The sequence below is a fragment of the Microtus pennsylvanicus genome, chromosome 7 (assembly GCF_037038515.1).
Source record: "Microtus pennsylvanicus isolate mMicPen1 chromosome 7, mMicPen1.hap1, whole genome shotgun sequence".
Taxonomy (NCBI): domain Eukaryota; kingdom Metazoa; phylum Chordata; class Mammalia; order Rodentia; family Cricetidae; genus Microtus; species Microtus pennsylvanicus.
Genome location: NC_134585.1, coordinates 99,255,989 through 99,281,981, shown reverse-complemented (window position 1 = coordinate 99,281,981; position 25,993 = coordinate 99,255,989). Strand labels below are relative to the sequence as shown.

Below are 25,993 nucleotides of genomic sequence, written 5' to 3'. Positions count from 1 at the left end.
AGCCATTATGAGATATGGTGATCATAAAAATTTAAACATTTCCCTCAAGTATTTGGTATTTGAAAGATAATTACCATCGTAGTTTCCAAAAGTAAGATCCACAGGCACATGAGGAATCTTTGCCGTTTTCACTGTGGCTGCTGAAGTTTCTGTTAGCCTACATGTGGTACACGCTCACTGCCAGGTGGGCACTGGGTCTGGGGCTTCTCATGAGCTCATTTAACAGCTTTGAAGCCAGTTGTCTATACTGCAGATTTGGGTTCAAGTAAAATTAGTAGTTTGGGAGATAGGCTAGTCAGGCCTGGTGGTAGAAGACCGTAATATCATCTAGTTGGGAATCTGAGGCAGGGAGATCGCAACTTCACAGCAAGTATGGACTACAGAGTGAGATCAGGCCAAGCTGGGCAAGCCAGTGAGCCTCTGCTTCAAAATAAAAATAGGCAAAAATTCAGAATATGTTTCTCAGTGACAGAACACTGGCGTAGCATATGAAAGGCTCTGGCTTTACTGCCCAGTATTGCCAAAAAAAGAAAAAAGAAAGGAAGATAAGAAAAGGAGAGGGGAGGGGGAAGCTCACTTCTGCAGAAGTCTGAATCCAGATTCTAGGAATTATCTGCCAAGTTCCAATTTTAGAAGTAGCTCTAAAATTTAACATAACAGGATGTGCATACTACTTTTCTAAAAATACAATGTAAGCTGTGTGTTTAGCTTAACCACTGCAAGGGTTAAAGTAAAAAGACTCATTAGCTACAGACGCCATCTTGTGGCCCACTTATTTATTATTCCATAGTAGTCTGTGGCTGTCTAACTCAAAATCTGATAAAGACAGCAGGCGTCTCCGGTATCATTTATTCCATTTCTCTTACTTTCACAGAGGGGTGGCAAGAGGTCTGACATGTTAATAATCTTTGTGGAATAAACTAATCCAATGGCTTGAACTTGAATTCATATTATTTCCACTCGTGTGTTCACTACATTCGATCGTTTCCTTTGATATGACCAGCCAACTGATGGGGCTCATCAGCTTAAATATGGGATTTCAAGCTCACTTTTTCAATCTCTTGTTTTAACCATCTATTGACTCTACAGATAATTACAGTGCACACATTTCTCTTTGTCTCCTTACAACATGCTGCTGACACACAATTCTATAGTTTTCATTAGTTAACTCTCGTTTTTAAAATATTATATTCTTGTATATATGTTATGTGTGTTTTAAAGCATTTATCTCTTTATAATCATTTCCTATTAAATTTCTATATAACTTAGCTGCAGAAACCATCCCTAGTTTAAATTCTGAGAAGAGGCAGATAGCCATGCTTTCCCTCCATTGCACACATAAACTCATTTTTCAGGGTGAATAATTGAGAGATAATTATGGTACAGGTCATAAGGTAGTGATGAGACGATTTCAATAAAAGTTTGGGAACAGCAGAAACCTCCAAAATACCAAAAATGTTTACTATGTGACAGAATAAAAAATGACATAATCAAGTAGAACAATGGCTAGTGATGACCTTTCAATGTCTAATTTGGATAGAAATGATCATCATTCGTTTTTTTGTTAATTCTTAGACAAAATTTCACTTTATAGCTCCTAACCTGGAGTCACACTCTACTTCAGCCTCACACAGCACTGTCCTTTAATATTACACATCGATTTCTCTGAGTTCTGTTTATAATTCTTGCTTCTTTGCTTATTCAAAATTTCTAGTGACCATCTTCCACCTGATAAGGCAGTTTCCTGGTATCTATGGAAGCTTTGTTCCAGAATATCCCTCTATCATATTCTTTATGGTGTATGGAGAGTATATTATTACAACTGTCTCCAATGAGCAACCCAGAATAATTAAAAACAAAAATAAACCATCCACTGAACATTAGGATGTATAGGCAATTATGAAGCCTCTTCTCAGACAGTGAAAACAGAATTTTTAGCATCCTAAGGCCAAAAAACGTCATTGTATTTCACATTCTCTTGTTTTATTCATTTCTATTTCACACCTCCTGGTTTTGTTTGAAATAGGAACTTATTGCTTACCTGAAAAATAATTTTCCATAATGTAGATAGTATAAAAATGACAGGGATGACACAGCTAATTATTAAAAACTGAGTAATGTTGATCTTTCTAAATGGAAATCTCTTAGATGGTCAATAGACGGCCATTACATGGCACTGAGATGGCAAGAGGTAGCTGTTTCCCAGCTGATGAAGATGACCACACCTAAGCAAATTAGATGGTCCATAGGAAAACACTAGATTGAGTCTGCATTTCCTAATCCAGATGTTTTGGCTTCTAGTAGGTATCTTCCAGTGGCTAAGAAAAAAATAATGAGGGTACAAAGACCCAATGGATTAAAACATTTAATGGCTCATTTCAGTGAATTTCTAAGGTTCTGAACTTCCTAAGTAGGTATGTTGGCTTTACAGTACTCTCACACCCCTGGCAAAAAAACACACACACACACACACACACACACACACACACACACACCCTCACATCCCTGACACACACACGCACACACCAGAGCACTGTTCGATCCTACGGTGCATAATGAAATTGTGAGACCGTCTTCCCAGTGACTAAGACACTGAGAATTATTTTCTTGGGAAACTTTTTTTGATACTATTAAGATATTTGTCTCTGTTCTGTGGCTCTAAGGGTGTGTGTGTGTGTATATCAGATATGAGTAACTACTAGGAGTTATGTTAGCAAACGCAAACAAAAGAGCACAAAAACCAAACCAAACCAAGCAAACAAAAAAGAACAACCAACCAACTAAACCAAACGGACAAGCCACTCATTCCCAGTTCTAGACCATTCTAGAATCTTCTAGCTCAGCTATGCTGCAGCTCTGCAGTTGGTCTTGAAACCTTGACTAGGAGAAGTGAGGGAATGAAGAAAGGACCGACCCAGAGACACACATATAGAAAAGCTGGCATCAGGTGAGGTGTGGGCCCTCTGATGGAGTGACATCTATTACCATAGCAACTTGGAACCTTTGCGTATTTATTCTGTGCAGCAGAGGAGAAAGGGTTAATTAGTCTCAGTAGGAGGGCTCTGTAGGCAGCAAAGGTTGCAATCACAATCTTCTGGGGAGGAAGTAGCAGTTGCTAGTTTTTGTACACACTGGCCACTTGCTCCATCACTAGGTAAGCCTTGCCATCCCATGAGTTTCACCTGGGGAAGGTTTTGGCACTCCTAGGAGACTGAGGCCTTGGACTCCTAAACAGGGACACACCCATGTCTGCAGTACACATTCTCTCAGGACTCACTCACTCATGGCTTCCTACACCCCTTATAGCTTGACTTCATTTTTACAGTAAAACAGGAAGGTGGATTATAATGAAGGTGCTTCTTTACTCAAATCTAGCCTGATACTGAAACGTAACAGCCCAGTATAAGCCATCTACAAGATCTCTGTCCCAAGATTTTAAAAGAAAATTCAAAACACTGCCTGCATTCCTGAGGCTTAAAAACCATAGGAAAAAAATCTCTACACGAGTGCCATGTACACTCTTGCCTTCCCAAGGTGATTCGTACAGAGAATTGAGCTGTACTGGGTGACCGTGTGACACTCATCCAAATGACAGAGAACATTAACTGGAAATGGGTGGCAGTGGCGGCAAGTTTCTGGAGTTAACATTCATAGCCCTCTAGGAAGGAAAGAACGGGTGGGTAGGGGAAGACCCACCAAGTTTCTGGAGTTAACATTCATAGCCCTCTAGGAAGGAAAGAACGGGTGGGTAGGGGAAGACCCACCAAGTTTCCACTACAACTGAGGCTGTCGCTCTGCTTTCCAGTTGGTAAAGGGCTTTCATAATATTCGGGAAGAAAATAATGTACCCAACCTTCTCTTTCTGTAAAATGGACAGTTTTTATTTAATCTTCTCAAATATGCCATTATGTTTTGTTTTGTTTGCTGATGAGCAAATCCATTCTATTTCATTTTCCTCCTCCATGATGGAAAGAGCAGAATCAGAACAGAAGCCAGGCAGCCATTTCCTCTTTTTATGACAATCTCCATTAGAGATTTTTTGTAATCATTTTATTACCTTATTAGATCTTCATTTTCTGTCGACCAAAGAGGCTCTGCACACTGCACTCTGGTATGACTGGGACATTTCTCAACTCCCCCTCCTCAACTCTCACTCTCTCTTGAAGTGTGACCCCTGATACTTCCCATTCTCTTCTGGACTCATCCTTAAATGTATTCTGCTTTTATCTCCCTTTTCAAGGTCCACAGTCCACAGTGCAATCACATCCGATTCTCTCTATGAGCTACACCTCACACTTTAAAACTGCCCCCTCTCTTAAGTCACAGTCGCTTTCAAAGTCTTTGACTTTGAAAGTGTGACTAACTTTTTCCTAGTTTTTCAAGCCATTTTACTAAATTCTAGGGAATATGGAAATGGCTAGAGTTTCCCTCCTTTGCTTTCTCCTTCTGGATTGAAAAGGCACTTTATCCTTAGGTTAACGGCAGATAACAGTCCTCCTTTGCTAGTTAGAATTAAATTTCGTGAGGCTATTCTCATTGCTCCTTTCACTAAAGTAATTTTTCTGATTTTTCAGCTTCCAAAAGAATGAAATTTGACAGAAATCTAGATCAGAGTCTTTCCTAGGCAGCAATTTTATAATTACAATCAACATATTTTTACCGCGTATGATCAAAATTTTGGGGAGCTATCTTAACTTGGACCAGAGTGTTTTTCAGCATTTTTTCCCACGTCAGAAAAATGTGTCCAGTCCATAGTGTAACACTGAAGCTAAAGGAACCCTTCGGCATTTCCCATTTTCCAAATGTAAGAAGGTATGCATTCTAGAAGTGAAAATGGAAAAGGAAACCACGCTCAAAGACCATTCGGGATCCTTGCAGCCCATTTGTCAATTGCTTAATTTTGTAGGCTCACTATAAAATCCAATTTAAACTGTTTTGGGTAATTTTTAAATGACTCACAAATAACTAGGTTTGGATATTAGAGAAGCTTCAGCAGTAGTGTTCATTTGGATATAGATAAGCCTTTGTCAAGACATTTTCTTCTTTCACCTCCCATAAATGATTTCCCACTTCCTGGATGTCCCTGTGGACCAAAATATCTGTGGCGCCCACTGATACCAGAATCCTTCTTCACGTCTGTCCATTAGAGTTCATCTGAACACAACAAATTTAAATAAACTCCCATTAAACATATTGGCACAAACAGCAGTGGTGCCTGCCTGTGATTCCATAACTCAGAGGGTTGAGGCAGGAGGATTGCCATAATTCTGAGGACAGCATAGGCTACAGTGAGTTCTAAGTCAACCTGGACTACATAGCAAGACGCTGTCTCAAAAACCCAACTGTAAAGCTGAATCAAGCAAATGAATATGTATATTATTCTTATTAAACGTTAACTGTATGAGCAAAATCGGAGCTTAAAATTAGATCTACCACAGTACTCACCACATGGCTTTGATAATAGATCTTTTTTGTTATTAATTTCGAAGGCAGTATACAAAGTACTGGGTTTCATTATAACATTCTTGTATATATGTGTCATTGTACTTTGTTCTATTCTGTCCCCTCTCCACAAATGCTCACCATATGTCCCCTGCCCTGCTCTGGCTGGTCCCTTAGTTCACTCAGATAATCCCTGACTTTGAACATAAAGGTGTTTGCCAGCACACTGGGCAATAATGGAATCTTAAATAAATCATTTTTTTACATGAGGAAAATGACATTCTAAAATAAGATATAATAATACAGTGATTACAAATGTAGAATAATAGTCACTGATTATAGCAAATCATTTCTTTTTTATTTATTTTAAAGGTAGTATATAAAATGGTGGGTTTCCTTATAGCATTCTCTTTGTACATCTTCATTTCCATTGTATGTACTTCTCATTTGCACACATCCCCTACTGCTCTGTCTCAGGTTTCCCGCCTGCATTTGGGATGCAGTAACCAGTGCTCTGGGCATTTAAAATTCATACTACTCAAATTTAAACAATTAATATTCATAATTATCTTAAGAGATGATGATGATGATTTAAAAAGTGTTAAAATATTTCTGTCCCTGTTTTGCAAACAGCTTTGACTGCAGGTGTATGATGTCAGGTCCAAAGGGGACATCATTTCTTTCAAAAAGGGCAGGCCCACAGACTTGGTCTAATATTGAGTCTAGGCTCAATTCAAGCTGGACTATAGAAGGATTTCTGGCTGTGAGATAAAAGATAGTATTCTTCAGGAAATTGTGAAACATGTTCTCTTGCCTCTGGCTCTCCACTGATAATTATCCGTGGTAGGTATCATTATATCCAAGTCCATGCTGGCATCCAGGCTCTCTCAGGCCCTGTTCAAAAATACCTATTCCTTGACTGTTGCCTCACATAAATATGTTAGTATAACTAGCTTAATAGTTATTCAAATTTTAAATATAAAGAATTATCTACTCCCATTATGATTTATAAATATGAAAATTATAAATACATTAAAAATTGATGTGAGAAGTCCTTTTGTATATGTGTTGCTTCTATTGGTTAATGAATAAAGAAGCTGCTTTGACCTATGGTAGGGCTGAGTAGAGCTAGGCAGGAAACCTAAACTGAATGCTGGGAGAAAGAAGGTGGAATCAGTGGATGCCAAATAGCCACTGTAGGAGATAGATGTGCAGGTACCTTGCCGGTAAACCATGAGCCTCGTGGTAAAATACAAAATAGTGGAAATTGGTTAATTTAAAATATAAGAGTTATCCAGAAATACACTTAAGCTATTGGTGAAACAGTATTGCAATTAATATAGTTTCTGTGTGGTTATTTCAAGTCTGGGCAGTCGGGAATGAACAAAAAGCCTCCGCCAAAAGAAAATTATGCAAAACTGAAAAATACTAAAATATTTATTTTAATTATTAAGGCCTAAAATAAATAAGTTATGTATTCCATGTGGGCACTTTCAGAAAGGGGCATGTAAACACTTTAATAAGTATGATAATCTTATGTTAGCAATTATTTTTCTGTAATTATATATGAATCTATTTTTCTGTAGGAAGTGGGGATACAAACCTTTATTTCTTCTTTACATTATGATAACTACTTAATTTTTATGTGTTTGTTTTCAGTAGTATGTACTTTTCTTGATTTTATATACCTACTCGTAATACTAAAATAAACTTTGCAAAGAAATAGAGTTTATTTGTTCATTTTCACTTAATTATCATCTGTTTAGTTTGACAAAAATCACCATCAGAAGTTTCTATTGCTGGGAGCTTGGGAGGGATGGTGTAGAGGTGGAGTTAAGGAGAAAGGCAAAGGAGATGATGGTTCATCTCACACTTAGAGCAAGGCTGATCATAAAAGCTCTCAGCTGTGGAAAGCCTAGTATATGTTGTGAGCTGCAGATGTTCTGGAATTCAGGTCCCTCTATTAACTCCACTCCTCGCTACAACTTTCAGGTACCTCTGGTGAATTCCCTATTCTTTTTATTACTGTCAGGCGCCCTTGATATATGAGAGACAAAGAAAGCAAACACATTCGGATGACAAAAGCATCTTCAAGAGAACCGGAAAGGAGACCAGGGCTCCTTGTAAACTCCTTAGCAACAACATTGATGTCGCTCGACAACATTCCCACCCTAAAGGTCATTGTTCTCTTTTCCAGTTTGGGCCAAAACCAGAGTCATTCCAAAGCTACTTTGAAACTAACCACTCCCACAAGGTCCAACGACATATGCAACATTCATGCGTAGGAGGAGGTAGGATAGCTAAGTAGATTCAATTATACTAAAATAAAGCTTTCATAAGAATGCAATCTTCTAATCCATGTTTCTCTCAAGGAACAACATTATCTAAGTGTTCTCCAACTTTATAATAAGCATTGAGAACAACCCAAAACTAGTTTCCTTTTAGCTAGAGGGGAGCATCTACTCCCTTCCTTCCTCATGTCATATTGTACTGTTTCAACATCCCTGGCACATGACCACATTAGCAAGATTTCCTTTGGATGCTGTTGTACAGTCGTGCCCTGTTTCACATTGCTTCAGTCAAGGACGGAGCCCCCAAATGAGGGGATTCCACAGTAATCCATCTCCTAGTGATGTCCCTGGGGTCTCAGTGTACGTAAATACACTTCACAATGTTCTCAGTCAATCCATAGACAGATGTGTGAGGGCTATTAAGAACGGATTTTCTATGTGAATGTTGAAGAGAACGGAGGTACTTCTGTGATGATGTGATAAAATGAAACGGAATGGAAAGATCACGAACACTTCACGCCTCCATCTATCTGAGACAGCCTGAATGAACAGACGACCACACACTGCTGCTCCTTAGGCCTTCACAGCTTTTCGACTGATTACTTCTTGATTACTTAAGGACACCAGTTTCCTTATCCTGCCTTGGTGGACTCATGTGACAGATACATGAGAAGTTGCCACCGTGGGAAAAACAAATGCCCTGAGCAGGGCCTTTGTAAGTTATACTAGCGGAAACCAATCATCCTCCTAAATAAAGTGGCATAGTGAGACCCTGTCTCAAAACAGAAGCAAACATGCAAAAGAAAATGCAACCAAACAGAAAAGCCCAAACTTGGAAAAATCAGCAGACTTTACCTTTAAACACTTAGCGGCATTTGCCATATTGAATATCTTAATGTATTTATGCTTCACGATAGTAACCAGGTACACGACATATTCTTATTTTCAAGTCATTTTTTTTGTTAATAACACACACACACACACACACACACACACACACACACACACACACACACACTCAGGAAGCCAGAAGAGGGCAGCGGACCTCTGGGAGGTGGACTACAGGCAGCTGTGAGTGGCCTGACCTGGGCAATGGGGCCACACTCAGGTTCTTGGAAAGTAAGGACACGCCCCTAACTGCTGAGCAGCTGTCCAACTCCACAAGGCATCTCAGAGGCATCATCTCAGCAGATTGTCCCTGGGAGTCCATGACGTAAACATGCCCAGGTGGGAACATTGTGATACTGATGCCTTATGTGGATGAAAGGATTTTATTAAGGAGAAATATTTTAGATCATTCAAACTTGAGTTTTCTTGACATTTTCAGATACTTGAATTGCTTAAAGGGTATGTATGCCAGATCAACAATAAGGAAGGAGATCTTCAGATAAAAACTCAATGGCCTCCTTACAAAGAATGATGAGACTGAACTTAGAACATACTTGTCTTTAACTCAGCAGTACATCTACTTCCTCCAACGCGGTTAAATAATTTCAATATTTCTCTCACGTCTATGTTTTGTCCATGGGTTTTTTGGTTTCTGGACTTTGATTTCTCACCTTGTCATGTGGAGGTATCTTGTTCAACATTCAGATCCCAGCTTCAACCTACTCTCTGTGGATCATCCCATCCTGAGATGAGGTTAGGTCTCCCTGCAATGACTTTCTATATTAGAACATGCATTGCAAATTTTAGATTCCTGGTTTCAACTGTTTCCTATACTAGCTCTAACTCCACGAGGACAGGACTGTCGCACATGCTATGCTTGCTCTTTACGGTTGCTGTGGGATGTTTGGTTGTGTTCATTTTATGAAAATGTCCATATTAGTTAGTCTTTCAAAAGAGATGACTTTTGAATTTAAAGTATTTGTATAATGAAAATTATTGTAGGTACAGAGTATAAATTCCTTAACCTAACAATTTCATATATTTGCTATTTTTGTCAGAAGTAATGTGAGAGACCTGCATTTTAAATATTCCTCCAGGAAAGTATGTTTAGACTATGTTAGATGGAACAGTGATTAGAATGACGAACTTCTCTTAAGAAAGTAACTTCTTTGAGGAACATTTAGTAGCAACATTGAAAATGATTGTCCAAAAAGAAAAAAAAAATCCTAGCTACACATTGTGCCATTCCCCAAATATGAGTTACTCTTGTGTGGACAGAGACATAGATCAGTTGCGTTTTCCATGCGGCGCGTTAGTTATGGGAGAGCAGAAACACAAAGATCAGGGACAGCTGGGATTGATTTGACTTTTCCAAACATCTGCCCCTCTTCCTTTGTAAATTCTTTAGGAGACAGACACAGAAAAGGGGAAAGCAAACAAAGGGTCAGAACATTCCACCTTAGCGAGCACTGAAATTCCTTCCGGAATCACCAATAGGGTGCAGGTGGGGTGGGGAAAGGGAACAACCCAGCAGGAAGTCACCAAGGACACCTTGGACGGGGACAGCTGGCTCTTCCCTGGGGAGTCTTTGAACAGAGCAGATAGACAGTCAAGAGCACAGGGCTTAACAAGGAAGGGCTTTCGAGAACCAGGGCTTACCTGTTCGTAGTAGCGGATGTTCTCCTCGGCTGTGTCAGTAAAGGCCGACTTGAGATCATTCTGCATGTTCCGCTTCCACCGCTCCCAGTCGGCTTTCAGCGCATTGTTAGCGCACTCCACTTTATCTTCAAGTTTCCCGATTTCTTCTGTAAGCTGAAGCACGCCACAGAGAAAGGTAAGTCGAGCTGTGTGGTCTCAGCATGTGGAAAATTCACTGAGTCCATGTAGACCATTGTGGTACGAAAGTTAAAAATAGCTCGAGTTTGGGGTGAGGAAGGCAAGCAGAACCGACCATGCACAGCAGTTAAAATGGAAAAGGCATGGCGTTCAGTAGCTATTGGATAAAGTCCTATGGTCTGCCACAAGACCATGTTCAGCTTGGATAACATCTCAAACCCGGTGCTTCAATTTCATTATTTATAAAACAAGAAAAATGGAAAAGCACATATCTGGAAAAAATTATAATAATAACTCTTGTGATTGCTAACATTCGCATTTATGTTAAAAGACATGAGCCTTCCTTCACTTCAGCTTTTAAGTTCTGGTTCCTCATTTTTAATTATTTGTAACCATAAGCTAAATTAACTACATGTGCAGGGACTATGTTTTCAAATATGCAGATTTAGGGGATTAATTTACACCATCTTGTTTGGGTAACTGGATGTCTTAGTTTGGGGTTGCTGTTTCTGTAATGAAACATGGTGACCAAAAAGAAAATTGGGGGAGCCAGGGGTTTATTTGGCTTATGCTTCCACACTGTAGTCTGTCACTGAAGGAAGTCAGGACAGGAACTCAAACAGGACAGGAACCTGGAGGCAAGAGCTGATGCAGAGCCAGAGGGGTGCTGCTTACTGGTTGGCTTCCCATGGCTTGCTCATCTTGCTTTCTCACAGAAATCAGGGCCACCAGATCAGGGACAGTACCACTGATAATGGGTTGAGCCCTCCACCATCAATCACTAATGTCCTACAACTGGATTTTATGGATAAGTTTTACCAATTGAGTTCCCTCCTCTCGGGTAATTTTAGCATGTGTTAAGCTGACATAAAAATATCTAGCACACTGGACACACAAGCAAGTTCACAGGCTCAAGATATCTGGCATACAGTCCATCCTCTATTAGACAGGCTGACTGTGATACTTAGATTTTTCTTCCCCTTCCCTACCAAACTTGGAGCATGATGTCATTGGTTCAGTCTTTAAGATTTAGCACATTGAGACATATTTCACAAATGTATGTGTTTGTTAATAAACTCAGAATAATTTATTAAGTGCCCCGTGTGTGCCAGGCATGCCTCTGGGACTGGAAGATTTAGCAGTGAAGATATTAGGCGAACATTTTCACTTTTCCTAGAGTTTATTCTCTCCTGGGGAGAGACAAGCTATAAGCAAAATAAATAAAATATGAACCATTAACTAGTATAAAGGCTGAAATGGAAAATAAAGCCTAACGCTAGAGAGAAAATATGAGGCCACTGAAATTTTAGACAAGGTGACCAAAGGAAACCTAAGAAAGAAAATACCATTAGAATTGAGATCTGATGTTTGAGAGGGAAACATGGGGTCACCTTGGGCAAAGCTCTCTTAGTAGAGGGCATGGGTAAAACATGGACCAGGGGATGAACACATGGCTGGCCAACCCAAACAACATGCTCTAGTAGACGGAACAAATTGGATGAAATCTTCCAAGGGGAGGGAAAAGCAGCAGCAGGAAGATCTAATAGCGCCACAGTCCATGGAAAGGCTCAGGAGTTTACAGAACCATGACACAGTCGGGAGATATGAGCAGAAACGGTCCCTCTCTTGTTAATGATACCACCATACTTTAAAAGGGACACTATATGCAGTCATCATTCATAGTTGGTTGGATTTATAAAGGGCCACCATTTAAGAAGCATTTCTTATTTCAAAAAGAATTACAATGTGGAAATGTCTTAAAGTCAATAAAAATATTTCTTACTGATAATTAAATAAATTTTCATTTAATATTAAATTTTCCTTGTATGTTTGTAATTTTACATTTTATGATCCCAAGAAAGATTTTATATATATGTACACCTCTCTCTCCCTCTCTCTTTCTCTCCTGTGTGGATAATGTAAGGCTATTTGTTGAAGTCCTAGCTCCTCCATCCACAAAACAAACATAAAAATAAATAAAAATATTAGCACTCATTTCCATAGAAATTTTGTTTAAATACATAAAATGCAAAATATCGAATTACATAGTGTCTGACAATTTGCCTACTAGATGGCTGTCCTTGACCATCATGATCAAGAGAATCATACCATCAGCGTTAGCTCTTACAACAGACACAGACACCCTTTCCTCCTCTGCTCCTTTGGTCTCTGGCAATGTGTCATTCTTCTGTCGACATCTGGGCCTTACTTGGATCACTAGTGTAGTTTCTAAAGTTGTCTTTCTCAATGTGAAGGATCACATATAAACTTCAAAGAACTATGACCAATTCTTGATGCTTTTGTAGCTGCATTTTTGTTGGTGTGGATGAGTTCATTATTTTGGTTGGAAAAAGAAAACTGAGAACATTTCTGCACAGTGAATCATCTTCTGGAGATGTTATTTCAAAGACACCAACGAAGCACATGATACCCGATCCAAAGAATGGTCTGCATTGTATCGTTCTAATCCATGAAAGCAGAACTTAACTAGATGCTATTCTCATAAGTTCTCAGTGAACTTCAATTTTCTCACTTCTTCTTTGGAACTGGGTCTTTATGTCGTCTATGCTACCCTCAAACCCAATACAAAGCAGAGGGTGACCTTAAACCTGGTCCTCCTGCCGCCTTCACTTTCTTCCTGCATGCTCACACCTGGTTTATACAGTTCTGAGGTTCTAACGCAAGACTTGGTGCATTCAAGGCAAGCACTCCATCAACCAAGCTATAATCTAGCCTCTTATTGCTTGCTCTGTTACGAAAATCAGGTATTTTTGAGTCAGCTATCTGTCTGGGTTCTGACAGAACATTAGACATTCAATAAGAATTAACAAATGTGTGGAAACAGAATGTGTTAGGAACCTGCCAGGCCAAGACAGTGCCTCCAGTGTTCTGGTGTCTCGGGCTCTAACAAATGGCAGGCTCTGCTAACTATAACCATTTGGGATTCAATTCATATTCTGGATTGCAAAATAGTGTGTAAAAGGGCTGGGTAAAGAGGACTGACCATTTTTCTAATTTTTCTTTTTTTTAAAAAACACTTACAGCAATTGGATCTCTGTCAGGTGAAACTCGAAAAGGCAAGCAATTACCAGAAATATGTTCTAAGACAAAAAAAATTACTAATAGAATAATGGAAGGTAATGAGAAAAGGTTTCTATTTAATAGTAAAGCTAATAGGTAACTTCTAGCTTCTGTTTAATTCAGTCAGAAATTAGCCAAACAGTTAAATGAAACTCATTACTACTAGAAGATGAATCAAGATTGTCTTCAAATAGTACATACCTATAGCAGTGCAACAATGAATAATTAATATATTTCTGCCAGCTGCTATCGCTTTAAGTTATATACTCACATTTATTATTACATTTAATCTACATAAAGATATTATAAATTAGGTTTTCTTTTCTTTCTGTTAGAAATTGGGAACCTAGGAGAAAGGACTAACAAAGACAACAGTGACTTGTGACATAAGACAATTTCAAATCAAAATCTGCCATGCATGTGTTCTCTCTATGCCAAGAGACTATGATCACCCAGGTATTGGTCTAGCCTGCCCATGACCTTCAAGGGTTAGCTCATTCAGCTCTGATTCTCAAGATTGCCATCTATGAAGATACAAAAAAATGCAAAATAAAGCAAAAGCCAGAACATAATGCATCTATCATTAAGGAAGAAAGTGTTCAAATGAATACAGAGATGCAGGAGAGCAGATTAATTCCGTGGGTGGGGCAGGCACTATTTTGACCACTCATTCACGGGGCCTCGCACCTAGGTGAGGCTACAGAATGAGCACGGACATTATGCTACAGGGAGACAAAGAAGGAGAGATGGTAGAATTTGGAGTGGACAAGAACAAAAGCAAACAAGGCAGCGAGGAAAGAAGACCGCAGCCTGGGAGGCAGAAATGACGACTGAGAAATGGAGATAGCAGCCGTCAACACTGGAGGCTTAATCCAGAACAGGGAGGGCTGTTTTGAGTAGATGAGACTGAGCATGGCAGGGGTAACTCAAAAAGACAGGATGGAAGAGAGAAGACAGGCAAACAATAGGTTTGAATCAGGGCTCAGGAAATTATCGAGGAAAAGAACAAGGAAGATGTGGCTTGTTCTCACTTGCCCTGGGGTATCCACTCAGTGCCCATCTAGTCTACATCAGGTACTCAAAAATGGGGAGCAGAGGTGGTCCTCATGACTCCTGCGGACAGGAGAAACGCAAAGCAACTGGTTAAAGACAATGTGAGGAGCATTTCCCGTGAGGTGAATGGCAAGGAAAATTAAGAAGCACGCTTGTTTTGGAGTTTCAGAAGAACTGGTGGCGGGTCTTGACCGCTGGGACCTAGAATAGGAGCAGGAGAGAGAGGCGGATGGGCAGGTAGGTTGGCTCTAAAGTAAGAGTCCAGCAGGTTTTTGGGTTTTAATGGACGAGTTCCTTAAATAGCTTACCAAACAAGATTTCGGTGATACCAGAGTAAGGTGGAGACTGAATTCTGGAAGGCAGAAGCAGGGGAGTCTAGATACTTATCAGAATTACCCTAATTTGCATGCCTGGAATTGAACAACAGAAACTCAGACAAAAAGGAGGGCAGCTTCCAAATAAAAAGCACCATGGTCCACTGTATTATCTCAGGAGGTTCTTCTGTTTTAGCCCTGACCACTGTCCCCTACAGGTAACTGAGTAAATCTCTTTTTCTACTATAACTGGTCTTGGATGAACTATTCTAGCTTCAGCCTACGCCCTGCAACACTTAACATTCAATCAAGCCAGCAATTCCTTTAGTTTTCTTGTACCTTCCTATCTGAATGTAAACTCTGCCATGAGACCACCTAGCTTCCAACCACAACCTTCAGTCCTGTGCAGGCATCTCCTTCGAGCACAGTGTCCCAGCATTCACAGAGGAACTGGAACAGAAACAGTAAAGGAAAACGAACTTACTTACAGTTTGGAGGAAAATAAGAGTAAAAGAAGCCAGCTTCTCTCACCACGGCGGTGATCATCTTGCAATTCAAGGACAAGCAGGACACAAAACCTCAAAGCTATGTAAACTTCATCACGAGACAGTCCTTTGCTGGGGAGAGAACTATTGCGCTTCAGTTTGCTTTCCCTGTCTCCAAGCTCAGGATCTGTCACCTTTTTACTTCCACTGCCCCCCTTATGTCATGTCAGAATTTAAGGAATTTTGGGACTCTGTAGATTAAAGGAATAATCTTAGGAAATATGTGCTTCCTATTATATATCTAAGGATTTTTTCCTAACCCTGAAAATTACAATAAGCACTTAAATTGTGAATGACCCTATTCATAAAGGCATATATCATCAAAATTTTAAGTGAAATAATATAATTTGAGAATCATTATTCTTAATCATAATATCTCTGCCTTCCTTTTTAAATGACTTCTCTATTATTTCCTTTTATGGAAAGCAAAAGTGCAGCCATTCAATTTATTCAAATGTAAAAAAAAACTTTCTCTTCACCGCAAGACAAGCTGAGGAAACCATCATTTGGAAAAGTTCTTGAAAATAACATACCTAAATAAAAAGATTTGGATTGCCACTCTATCAGAAGACAATAGAAAACTCAAAAGTTGAATTCTAATCTGACAGCTCCCTCTCCTTAACGAGCACTAATTAAATTGCAGGGGAGGGAGAAGAGGGCTCTTAACAATAAAATTGTATTATTTTCCGATTCACGAGAGAGGTAAGATGCGTCTGAAGAAATTAAATGCCTGATTATACAATGCTGCTCAGGGGCACACGTGACTGCTAAGTGGTACCTTTCTTAGCACGCTTTAGGACTCACACGTTTCTCGAGAAGTACAAACCTCTCTCCTCGAAAACCCATCGCAGTTTTATTATCCAAATGTAACTTGTTCAGTAGTACACAATGGCTTCTCTAAAATGACAACTTGAGACGGGAAACACCCACGAATGCTGTTGATGAATCACGGTTGAAGCCAGCGCCTCTAACGGCACTAGCATCCTTCAAATAGTAATTATGGCTTCTCAGTACACTGTAGGTGCAGAAAGCCAATTATTTAAATAGCACCATTCTAGGAAATCAAGAGGGTCCCCCTTAAATCTTCTTCACAGGCAAACACAGCAAATATGCACGGGAATAAGGAGAACTCATTCCTGTCTAAGGCTTCCAGTAGTCCATTTTTAAAGGCCTTCAAGAGGAATCGGCTTCTGCCTAGATGCCAGGTTCTCTAACCTCGGATCTAAACTTCTCTCTAATCAGAAAGTTCCAGAATGAGGGAGATGAACTTGAGGATGTATCTCATGGTACTGTGTGAAGGAATTTCCATTTCCATTTAACTTGGTTAGAATTTTTAGTACCATTACATTCCTTATTTATGAAAGAGATTGCATACTCAAACAGAGACATATACGTCAATAAGCATATGTTTAAAATGTGCATGCATTGGGTGGTATGGTAAAAGATATTTAGGTGGTAAGAGCATATATGACAGGTCTGAATATGTTGCCCAAAACCTACACTTTGAATGCTTAGTCTCCACTATAGAAAATCAGTAGAATCCTTAAGGGATGAGGTAGGAGGGATCTATTTGGAGATGTGGCCAAAAGTGGACTGTGGGATGCTCATCTCTTCCTTGTTCTACTTCCCTGCCACCTGAGGCAAGGAGCTTGCTCTTCTGCATGTTACCGCCATGATGTATTGACTCACCAAAGGCTCTAAAATAAGATAACAAGGCCTTTTGACCTCTGACTGAAAGCTCTCAAATTGTGACCTTTCCCCTCAAAACAAACCTTTCTTTCTTAGACATTTGTTATTTCAGGTATTTTGTCATAGTAACAGGAAACCAATGCAGCATGGGATCCAAAAATAAAAAAAAAAAAAGAATTTGGTGATTACCATGATATCTCATACTTCCTAAAGTTTCTTTCATCACCTCTATTTGAATCACTATCAGAGCTAATGTTCCATGAGAAATGACTTCTGCTCTTTGAAAACAGCTATTAAAATTACAACACAACCTAAAATGGAGCAAGCCCATAGGACCCCCCACAGCGGTGGTTCTCAACATTCCTAATGCTGCGAGCCTGTAGCACAATTCCTCATGTTGTGGTGACGCCCAACCACAAAATTATTTTCATTGCTACTTTATAACTGTGATTTGACACTATTATGAATCTGATACGCAATATCTGGTATGCAGGATATCTGATGTGTGACCCCTGTGAAAGGGTTCGCGACCCCTAGGTTGAGAACTGCTGCTCTATAGGGAGCAATGCTCTACTCCGAACTACCCAGTGTGCTAGCAATAGACATAGATGACTGCAACGCAGATGGTGAAAGTGAGGAATCTAAGTTCTGGATTTCATTTTAATTCACTCAAATTTGATGGAAATGCCACCTGATTCTTGTATACCATTTTGGATAGTAGAGCTCTATTTAATAGTTTATATGTTAAGGTCCATTAGATGGGATTCCCTCCCAAGAGTCCTTAGAGAGAATTGCTTTTGTTTGCTTCCTCAGAAGCCCTTTCCATTATCAGGTATCTCAAGAACCTCAATCTGTATGAGGACATAACATTTTGGAAGAGACATTAATCGAAATCAAACTCTAGTCAGGGTATTTTCAGGTATGTACAGGAGTCTATATTCAAACACTTGAATTATGAGGTCATTCACAGAATTAAGTACCTTGCTGTTTACCACTAGAGCAGTAGCTCAGAGATGAAGGCCTTAACGGAGATGCATGTAAGGCAGGCAGCCGAGAAAACAGCTTGGTCAGTAAAGTGCTTGCCAGGCATGGTGGTGTACTTTTGTGATGCCTTGGGTTAATATATCCCTGAAGCTCAATGGTCAGGCAGCCTAGTCAAATCAGGAAGCGTGGAAGACCAATGAGAGAACCTCTCAAACTAGGGTTATGACTTGTGAAAGATAAAATCTGAAGTTTATCTGGTCTCCACATTCATACACATGCACTCCCACACGAATACACACAACACGCACACGAGTTGAATATAAAACAAAACTCAGATATATTCCCTAGGCAGTGTCACTAATCACTAGGGAAAATATTATTTGGCCACAGACTGCTTTGGCAAATCTGGATGGTCATCTAAAAATCGAAAGAGGCAATTGATCGAGGAATTGATAGCTAAACATATAGGCAGATATTTAATCAAAACCTACAAATTTTAGACAAAGTAATTCTAAGTAGCTCGAATATTCCATCTTAAAAAGTAACCTTAACAACAACAACAAAAAAATCAGCGTGGCAATACCTCAGGAAGATGGGGATCAAACTACCTCAAGATCCACTCTGGGGCATATAGCCAAAGGAGCCTACATCGTACAACAGAAAAACTTGTTCAATCCTGCTCACTGTTGTTCTATTCATAATAGCCAGAAATTGGGAACAAACCAGATGGATTTTTAAAAAAAAGGATAAGGAAAATGTGCTACAACTTATGCAACTGGATACTGGTCAACCATTAAAAAAAAATGAAACTTGCAAGTAATGGATGAAACTAGAAAAAGAAAGCATTCTGAGTTAGGTGTCCAGAACCAGAAGAACAAATATGGTATGCATTTGTTTATATGTGGATGTTGTCTGTTAAGTCAATGAAAACCAAATTACTCTCCATAGAACAACAGAGAATAGTTATAGCATACGGAACTAGGTAGTATAGATGGATCTCTTAGGAAAGGGACGTGGAATAGCTAGATAGTTCCACCTAACCCCACACATCTATTCATAATTATTCTATGCCCATGTCCTAGCAAGGTCTATCTGTGCCCCCCAGTCCCTTATTCAAGTAGATAGGCAGAGGGAAGAAGGAATGAGGTAGGGAATATGGGGAGAGATAACTAACATTAAGAGCAATTTGAGGCGTAGTATGGGAAGCTAATAGAGTAGACACTTCCTGAAATAGATACACAGAGGAAGGCGACCTAAATGAAATCTCCAAAATAACCAGGCACACTTAGCCCCAACAAGGTACCTCCTCTCACCAAAGTAAACTTTTCAGTGCAGCAAATAGTCTACATTTAAGTGAGTTGTTTGCCATCCTGTAGTAACCCCCTTGAAACCCAGGCTGTTGATGAGATTATAGTTTGCTCTCCACAAACTGAAGCCAACACCTACACATCTCACTGAACATAGAGAAGTTAAGCCAGTGCCTACATGAGCCTTCACCTCTACATGCTAGTATCTTTTGTACAGGAAGGTACTCTGCAAACTACCAAAGAAAAACCACAAACACCAACACAGCAACAAATGCTCAGAGCTACAGTGGTGTCCTGCCTACAAAATATACTAGGGACATGGTAGCACAAAGCTTGTAGGAGTAACCAGCTGATACCCAATTTAACTTAAGGCTGCTCCATGAGACGGCTTGGGAGAGGCACCATTCCGCAGATTGGAATCCTAAACTGTAGACGTGTAGAGCGGTAGCAGGGCCCACATGGAAGTGGATGCATTTATTCTCTTTCTGCTCCTGACTGTGCATGTAATTTGCTCTTTCAACTACCTACCTCTTTGGCTTCTGAACGCTGATGGACCATGCATCACCTGGCACTATAAGCTAAAATCCAATTGTTTTCACCATAAGTTCCCCTTGCCAGAGTATTTTATCACAACAGGTTATGACAACTAGGACAGGACCTAATGAGCAAAACCATAATCACAACAGAAAAAACATGAAAACAAAAATGCATTCTTCATAAGGACAAGACAAACTAATCTATCTGGATGCTATTTTTTCTTTTTGGAGAGCAGTATACCTACGGTTTGGTGCCTCTGACAAGGCTGGGGTCCAGACATTTGTTGGATTCTAAAGATATAAATGGCTCTCCTTTGGAGAATAATTTGTTATTAATAATAGATAAACGTTCTAGCCATTCCCTTGTGTTGGGTATTATCAAGCATGAGTTAGTGCAGTTAGCCCAATGAAGTAGGTACTACTGTTATCTCCTGTCCACAAATTAAAAAACAGATATTAGTGAAGGTGTCCAAGATCTCACAGTCACTTCCAGACATTTATTTTTAAAATTTATTTTTTTAAGAAAACAATCTTTATTTTACATACCAATTCCAGTTCTCCCTCCCATCATTCCACTCCCCCCACTTCCCCTCACCCCACTCTCTTCTCAGAGAGGGTGAGGCCTCCCATGGACAGTCAACTTGAGGCAGGATCAAGGCCCCCACCCCGCCCCATATCTAGGCTGAGCAAGGTATCCCTCCATAGGGAATGGGCTCCAAAAAGCCAGTTCATGCTCTAGAGAGAAATACTGGTTCACTGCCAGTAGCCCCACAAACTGCCCAAGCCACACAATTGTCACCCACATTCTAAAGGCCTAGTTGGGTCCAATGCAGGTTCCCCAGATGTTAGTCCAAAGTCAGTGAGCTCAACTAACTTGGGTCAGCTGTTTCTGTGTCTTTCTCCATCATGGTCTTGACCCTTTGCTCCTCCCTCTTTACTGCTGGACTCCAGGAGCTTTGTCCAGTGCTTAGTTGTGGATCTCTGCATCTTCTTCCATAGGTTACTGGTTAATTGATGACAATTAAGTAGTCATTAATCTGATTACAGGGGAAGGGCAGCTAAGGCATCCTCTCTACTATTGCTTAAGGTCTTAGCTGGGGTTATTGTTGTGAATTCTTGGCAATTTCCCTAGTACCAGGTTTCTTACTAAATACATAATTGCTCCCTCTATCAAGATATATCTTTCCTAGTTCTCCCTCTGTGACCTTTACACAACTCGACTTACCCAGTCCTTCATGTTCTCTTTCCTACTCTTCTTTCTTCCCGCTCCACTCTCCTTCTACCCTGCAGCCTTCCCCCATGCTCCCACTCTACTCGGGAGATCTTGTCTATTTACCCTTCCTGCGGGGTAGGGGAGGGGGGAATCCATGTATGTATCTCTTAGGGTCCTCCTTATTTCCTGGCTTCTCTGGGTTTGTGGACTCTGGGTTGATTATCCTTTGCTTTATGTCTAATATCCACTTAGGAGTGAGTACATAAATGTTTGTTTTTCTGTGTCTGGGTTACCTCACTTAGCATGGTTTTTTCTAGTTCTGTCCATTTGTCCAGGCATTTATTTTACAGAATTACCGGCACATTCACAGAAAATATAAATAGAAGGTTCTTCACCCAGGCATTGTTTACAAGAGGAGAAATAACAAACATTCAGCAGTAAGGTATGGTTAAATAAATTCTGATATATGCACAAATAAAGCATAATGCAGTTATAAAAGGTCAACTGATATGGGTATCTGTGAGACATATAGTATAAAGAAGGCAAAACCCCCTACCGGGTTGTCTTGTCCAGTCTCGATATGAGGGCTTTCCCCTTGTCTTACTGTATGTCATTTTGCCCTGTTGGCTGTTTTTTCTTGCTCTTTTCAAAAGAGAAAAAGGAGGGAGAGTGGATTTGGAGGAGAGGGGAGGTGGGGAGGGGAGCTAGAAGAAGTAGAGAGAGGAGAAATTGTGGTTGGAATGTGTTGTATGAGAGAAAAATCTGCTTTTAATACAAAAAATGAAGGTAAACTCTTTATATTGTTATGTACATATAAAGTAATATCAAAAGATGTATTTTTGCATATCAAAAAGAAAACATCTACAGAAGAAACTAACTAGACTGTGTGCTTATAACATATTCAGTGAGAAGATGGGATGTGCGGAGAGGAAGAAAGGTTGTCACTAAACACATTTTAATATTAATTAATTTTGAGCCACACAAATTTATGTTTAAAGCATGCCAATTACTTGAATTAGAAATTAGGAACATATCTTAAGAGAAAAATAAGATGTTGTTCATTCTAAAGTTATGTAAATGAGTAGCAGTGTTCAGAGCTAATGTTTGCATTTTAAGAGTAATTTTTCAGGAAAATGAAGGCCTAATTATTGATTAATAATGGTTGATTGCATGGCTGTAACAAGCTGAGAAAGTTTCATTTTAAAGAATGTATCCCACGAATATTTCTGAATAACAAAGAGGGAAAGCTGTGCTCTACAGAGAAGCCTGGCGAATACCTTCACAAAAGACTAAGGAGGGCATCACCACTGCTAAGACACAGAAAGACCACATGCTGCCTAATGGGAATAGATGAGAGAGTCACAGAATCACTTGAGTGAAATCTCAGGTGCTAATAACTATAGTATAATCCTTAAGAAATATCCAACGTTAATACTGGAGCCTTCTGCAAAACAGCTGCTCCATGGCCTTTGAAGGCATGATGATCATGAAGGGGAAGAGAAGAAGGAATTATACCAGAAGGAGGAAGCCTCGAGGTGCTGTTGAGAGCACTGTTAAACTCTATGAAACCTTGCTGGGAATGGATCAGGTGGAAGCTACTGATCTTGGCAGGTATCACATGGCTATGGAGGAGAATGGCCATGTTCATAAAGACACAACTGTTCTGATGTCATGGCTATAAGGTTTGCAGCTTACTCCTCAATGGTCCAAGTGGTAAATCAAAGAGCTTGAGCAATATTTAAAAATGTTCTGACATCAGTAATTTTGAGATACAAAATGAAAATAAAGGCACTTATCTTCCTGTCCTAACCCATGCAAAAGTGCTCCACTGGACCCTGGGCAAACTCCAAGGTGGGCAGAACATACTGTATCCCTTCATTCTTCCTTCTGCAGCCAGCAGTTCTGTTTATCCACTAGCTTCAAATGATTTAGTCAAACCCCTAAAACCTGCCAAGCCTATTCCCTTCTCAGAATCATGGATCCGACTTTTTTTTTATATTGAATGCTATGCTCCAGAAATTGAGCCAAAGGTCTCCTGCCATTAACTTATCTCTTCTCAATGCTGTCTACCTAGGCACCCACACATGTCCTTTTTTAATCTCTATGTATAGGTTCCCTATCATACTGCTTTATTTTCTTCATAGCATAAACATAGCACAAATGTCTATCTAAAATCATCACAGACATTTAGTATCTTGTTCTACTTGTTTTCAAGCTCTTTCTGGTAGATTATAAGTTCCTTAGAGACAGAGACATTCTCAATCTTATTTGCTGTGGATTATCTTCCTCCTGATGCCTGAGCATTAAAAGAACTAATCACCACTGATGTGCCCTATTTATTTTAAAATATATTTATCAGTAACTATATCTATTGATTGACTTTCTAGACCTTGGTTTCCTATATAAGAATGGGATTAGCGGCAAGAGAGATGGCTCAGCAGTGAACAGCACTTTCTACTCTTCAGAGGACTGAAGTTTGGTTCCCAGCACCAAAATCAGGAAGGACAAAACCACCTGTACCTCCAGTTCCAGGAGATCCAACTCCCTCTTCTGCTCTCGAACGCACGTACATCCATGGGCACAGAGCAGCACATGGGCTCTCATATACACATAATCTTAAAAAATAGAATGAAGTTTTTAACGATTTGATGTGTGCATTCAATTACTATCTACCTCATAGAATTATCCACTGCAAACAATTAACACCATGTTGGCATAAAATATGCAACCAAAAAAATATTGAACATGCTGACAGAAGGAAAGTACCAGTTCGGGCCTAGAATATATTCTGTATTTATTTTTTTTAATAAAAACTTGTTTTACTTTTATTGCATGTGTACTGGGATAAGTACGTGCATGTGCACCACATGGATGCCCGCATCCACTTGGCATCTCACAACTGTCTAGAAGCGGGGAATTGAACCAGTGTGTTTGCAAGAGTAACAAGAAGTCTTGACTGGTGGATGAGCAATCGCTTCGGCCCTCTGGTAAGTATTTTAAAACTTGAATGGTGATGTGCTCACAAATTTCTCCCCATTTGACTTTCCAGTTAACAAAAGATTCAGTAGAAACAAAGGCCTACTACTGATGGAGGAAGGTCATTGGCTAATAAAGGAACTGCCTTGGCCCATTTTATTGGTTAGAACATAGGTAGGAGGAGTAAACAGAACAGAACACTGGGAGGAAGAGGAAGTGAGCTCAGACTCGACAGCTCTCCTCTCGGGAGCAGAGGCCTCAGGAGAGACATTATGCTCCCGTCTCCAGGGCGGACGTGAGAGCTCTGCTCTCTGAGGCACACGCGATGAAGCTCCAACCCAGGATGGACATAGGCTAGCATCTTTCCCGGTAAGACCAGTGCTACAGTTTATTAGAGATGGGTTGATCGGGATATCAGAATTAGCCAGTAAGGGCTAAAGCTAATGGGCCAAGCAGTGTTTAAATAAATACAGTTTGTGTGTTGTTATTTCAGGGCATAAGCTAACCGTGCAGGCGGCTGGGGTGTTGGGGACGCAGCCCCGCTGCCCTTATTACTACATACTACCCGAAGCCTGAAGATTCACAACAAATCAAAATGTACTTACTAGAAAGATAACTATCTAAGAAACAAAAGAAAGCTACCTGCAATAAATACATAAATAAATAAATAAATAAATAAATAAAAAGATAGCTACCTGCAATTTTTCTTCCTTTGAGGTAAGAGCTCACCACAGGAAACCCCATCTGACCTTGAATTTGTGCTCACTGTCCCAGCCTCACCAGAGCTGCCTACAGGCATAGACTACCATGTCAACTTGGTTTCCTTTTTAAGAAAAATTCAATACTAATAAATAATAAAGTTGTTCATACTTTATGAGATATGTTTAAGGATATTATTATCTAATATTTCAGACATTTGTACTGTAACTTAGCAAAGTTTATTATTCAAAGTTCTATATTTAAAAGTAAGTTTTTTAAAATAAACTTTTTTTTTAAAGGAAACATTATTTCTGGGTGTTCACAGATAAAGAATGGCTAATGTCTAATTAAGGTTACAAGTTAAGGACAAGCGAATCAAAGTCCTCTGCAGGCTCCTGGCTCCCTGTGTGTTATTGCTCTAAGCATAATCAAATATTTATTGAGTGTCCAAGCAGAGCTGCAAGTGAAAGAGATATGTAAGACAGACCCTCAGGGCACATTTTTTATTAACAAAATGTTTAAATTAAAAAGAAATTGAATCTCTGTTGAGTGTCTGCATAGGACAGATGTTTAAGCTATTATACTTGTGGCAGGAGGATTCCACAAAGAAAATCACAAATCCAAACACCAGACATAGAAGGTTGTTTTAAATACTGAAAAAAAAATATGAGGCTAGAATTTTAAACTACTCTTTTTACTTATCCATCTGTTACTTTTCCGATTACAGTGAAGACAGGGACGGAAAGGGTTCTGGAGAAAGGCGGACGTTGAGATCCTCCATTGGAAAAGGAGGAATAACAGAGATCTTTAAATCTACACTGGCCTTCACCCTCCTCCTGCCCTCTTCCAACACAAACACAGAGATACAGACAATACTACCAGGATCCCCCACCCTCACCCCAGAGTAATAAACAGTTACTACCATACATAATTTCTCACTGGCAATATTTTAGAAATACTACTTTTTTAAACCTCTAAAATCTGCTAATGAGTTTTTTTAGGCCAAAATGGCAGGAGCCATTTAGGGTTTAAGTTTTTATTTGCAAAAAAAAAGCCAATGTCTGTATATTCCAAAAGAAATACCTTCAAAAATAAAAACCTGGTCATGAATATGCTGTATAAAAGTGGCTGGTCTTGCA

General features: G+C 39.7%; 1 protein-coding gene across 1 annotated transcript in view; it reads right to left on the bottom strand.

The window, feature by feature from the left end:
* Positions 1-25,993, bottom strand: part of Snx7 (sorting nexin 7) — a 77,442-nt gene that overhangs the window by 8,127 nt on the left and 43,322 nt on the right. The window contains exon 8 of the mRNA XM_075981505.1: positions 10,281-10,433. Within this exon, the coding sequence (XP_075837620.1) occupies positions 10,281-10,433 (153 nt within the window). The remainder of the gene's footprint in view (positions 1-10,280; positions 10,434-25,993) is intronic.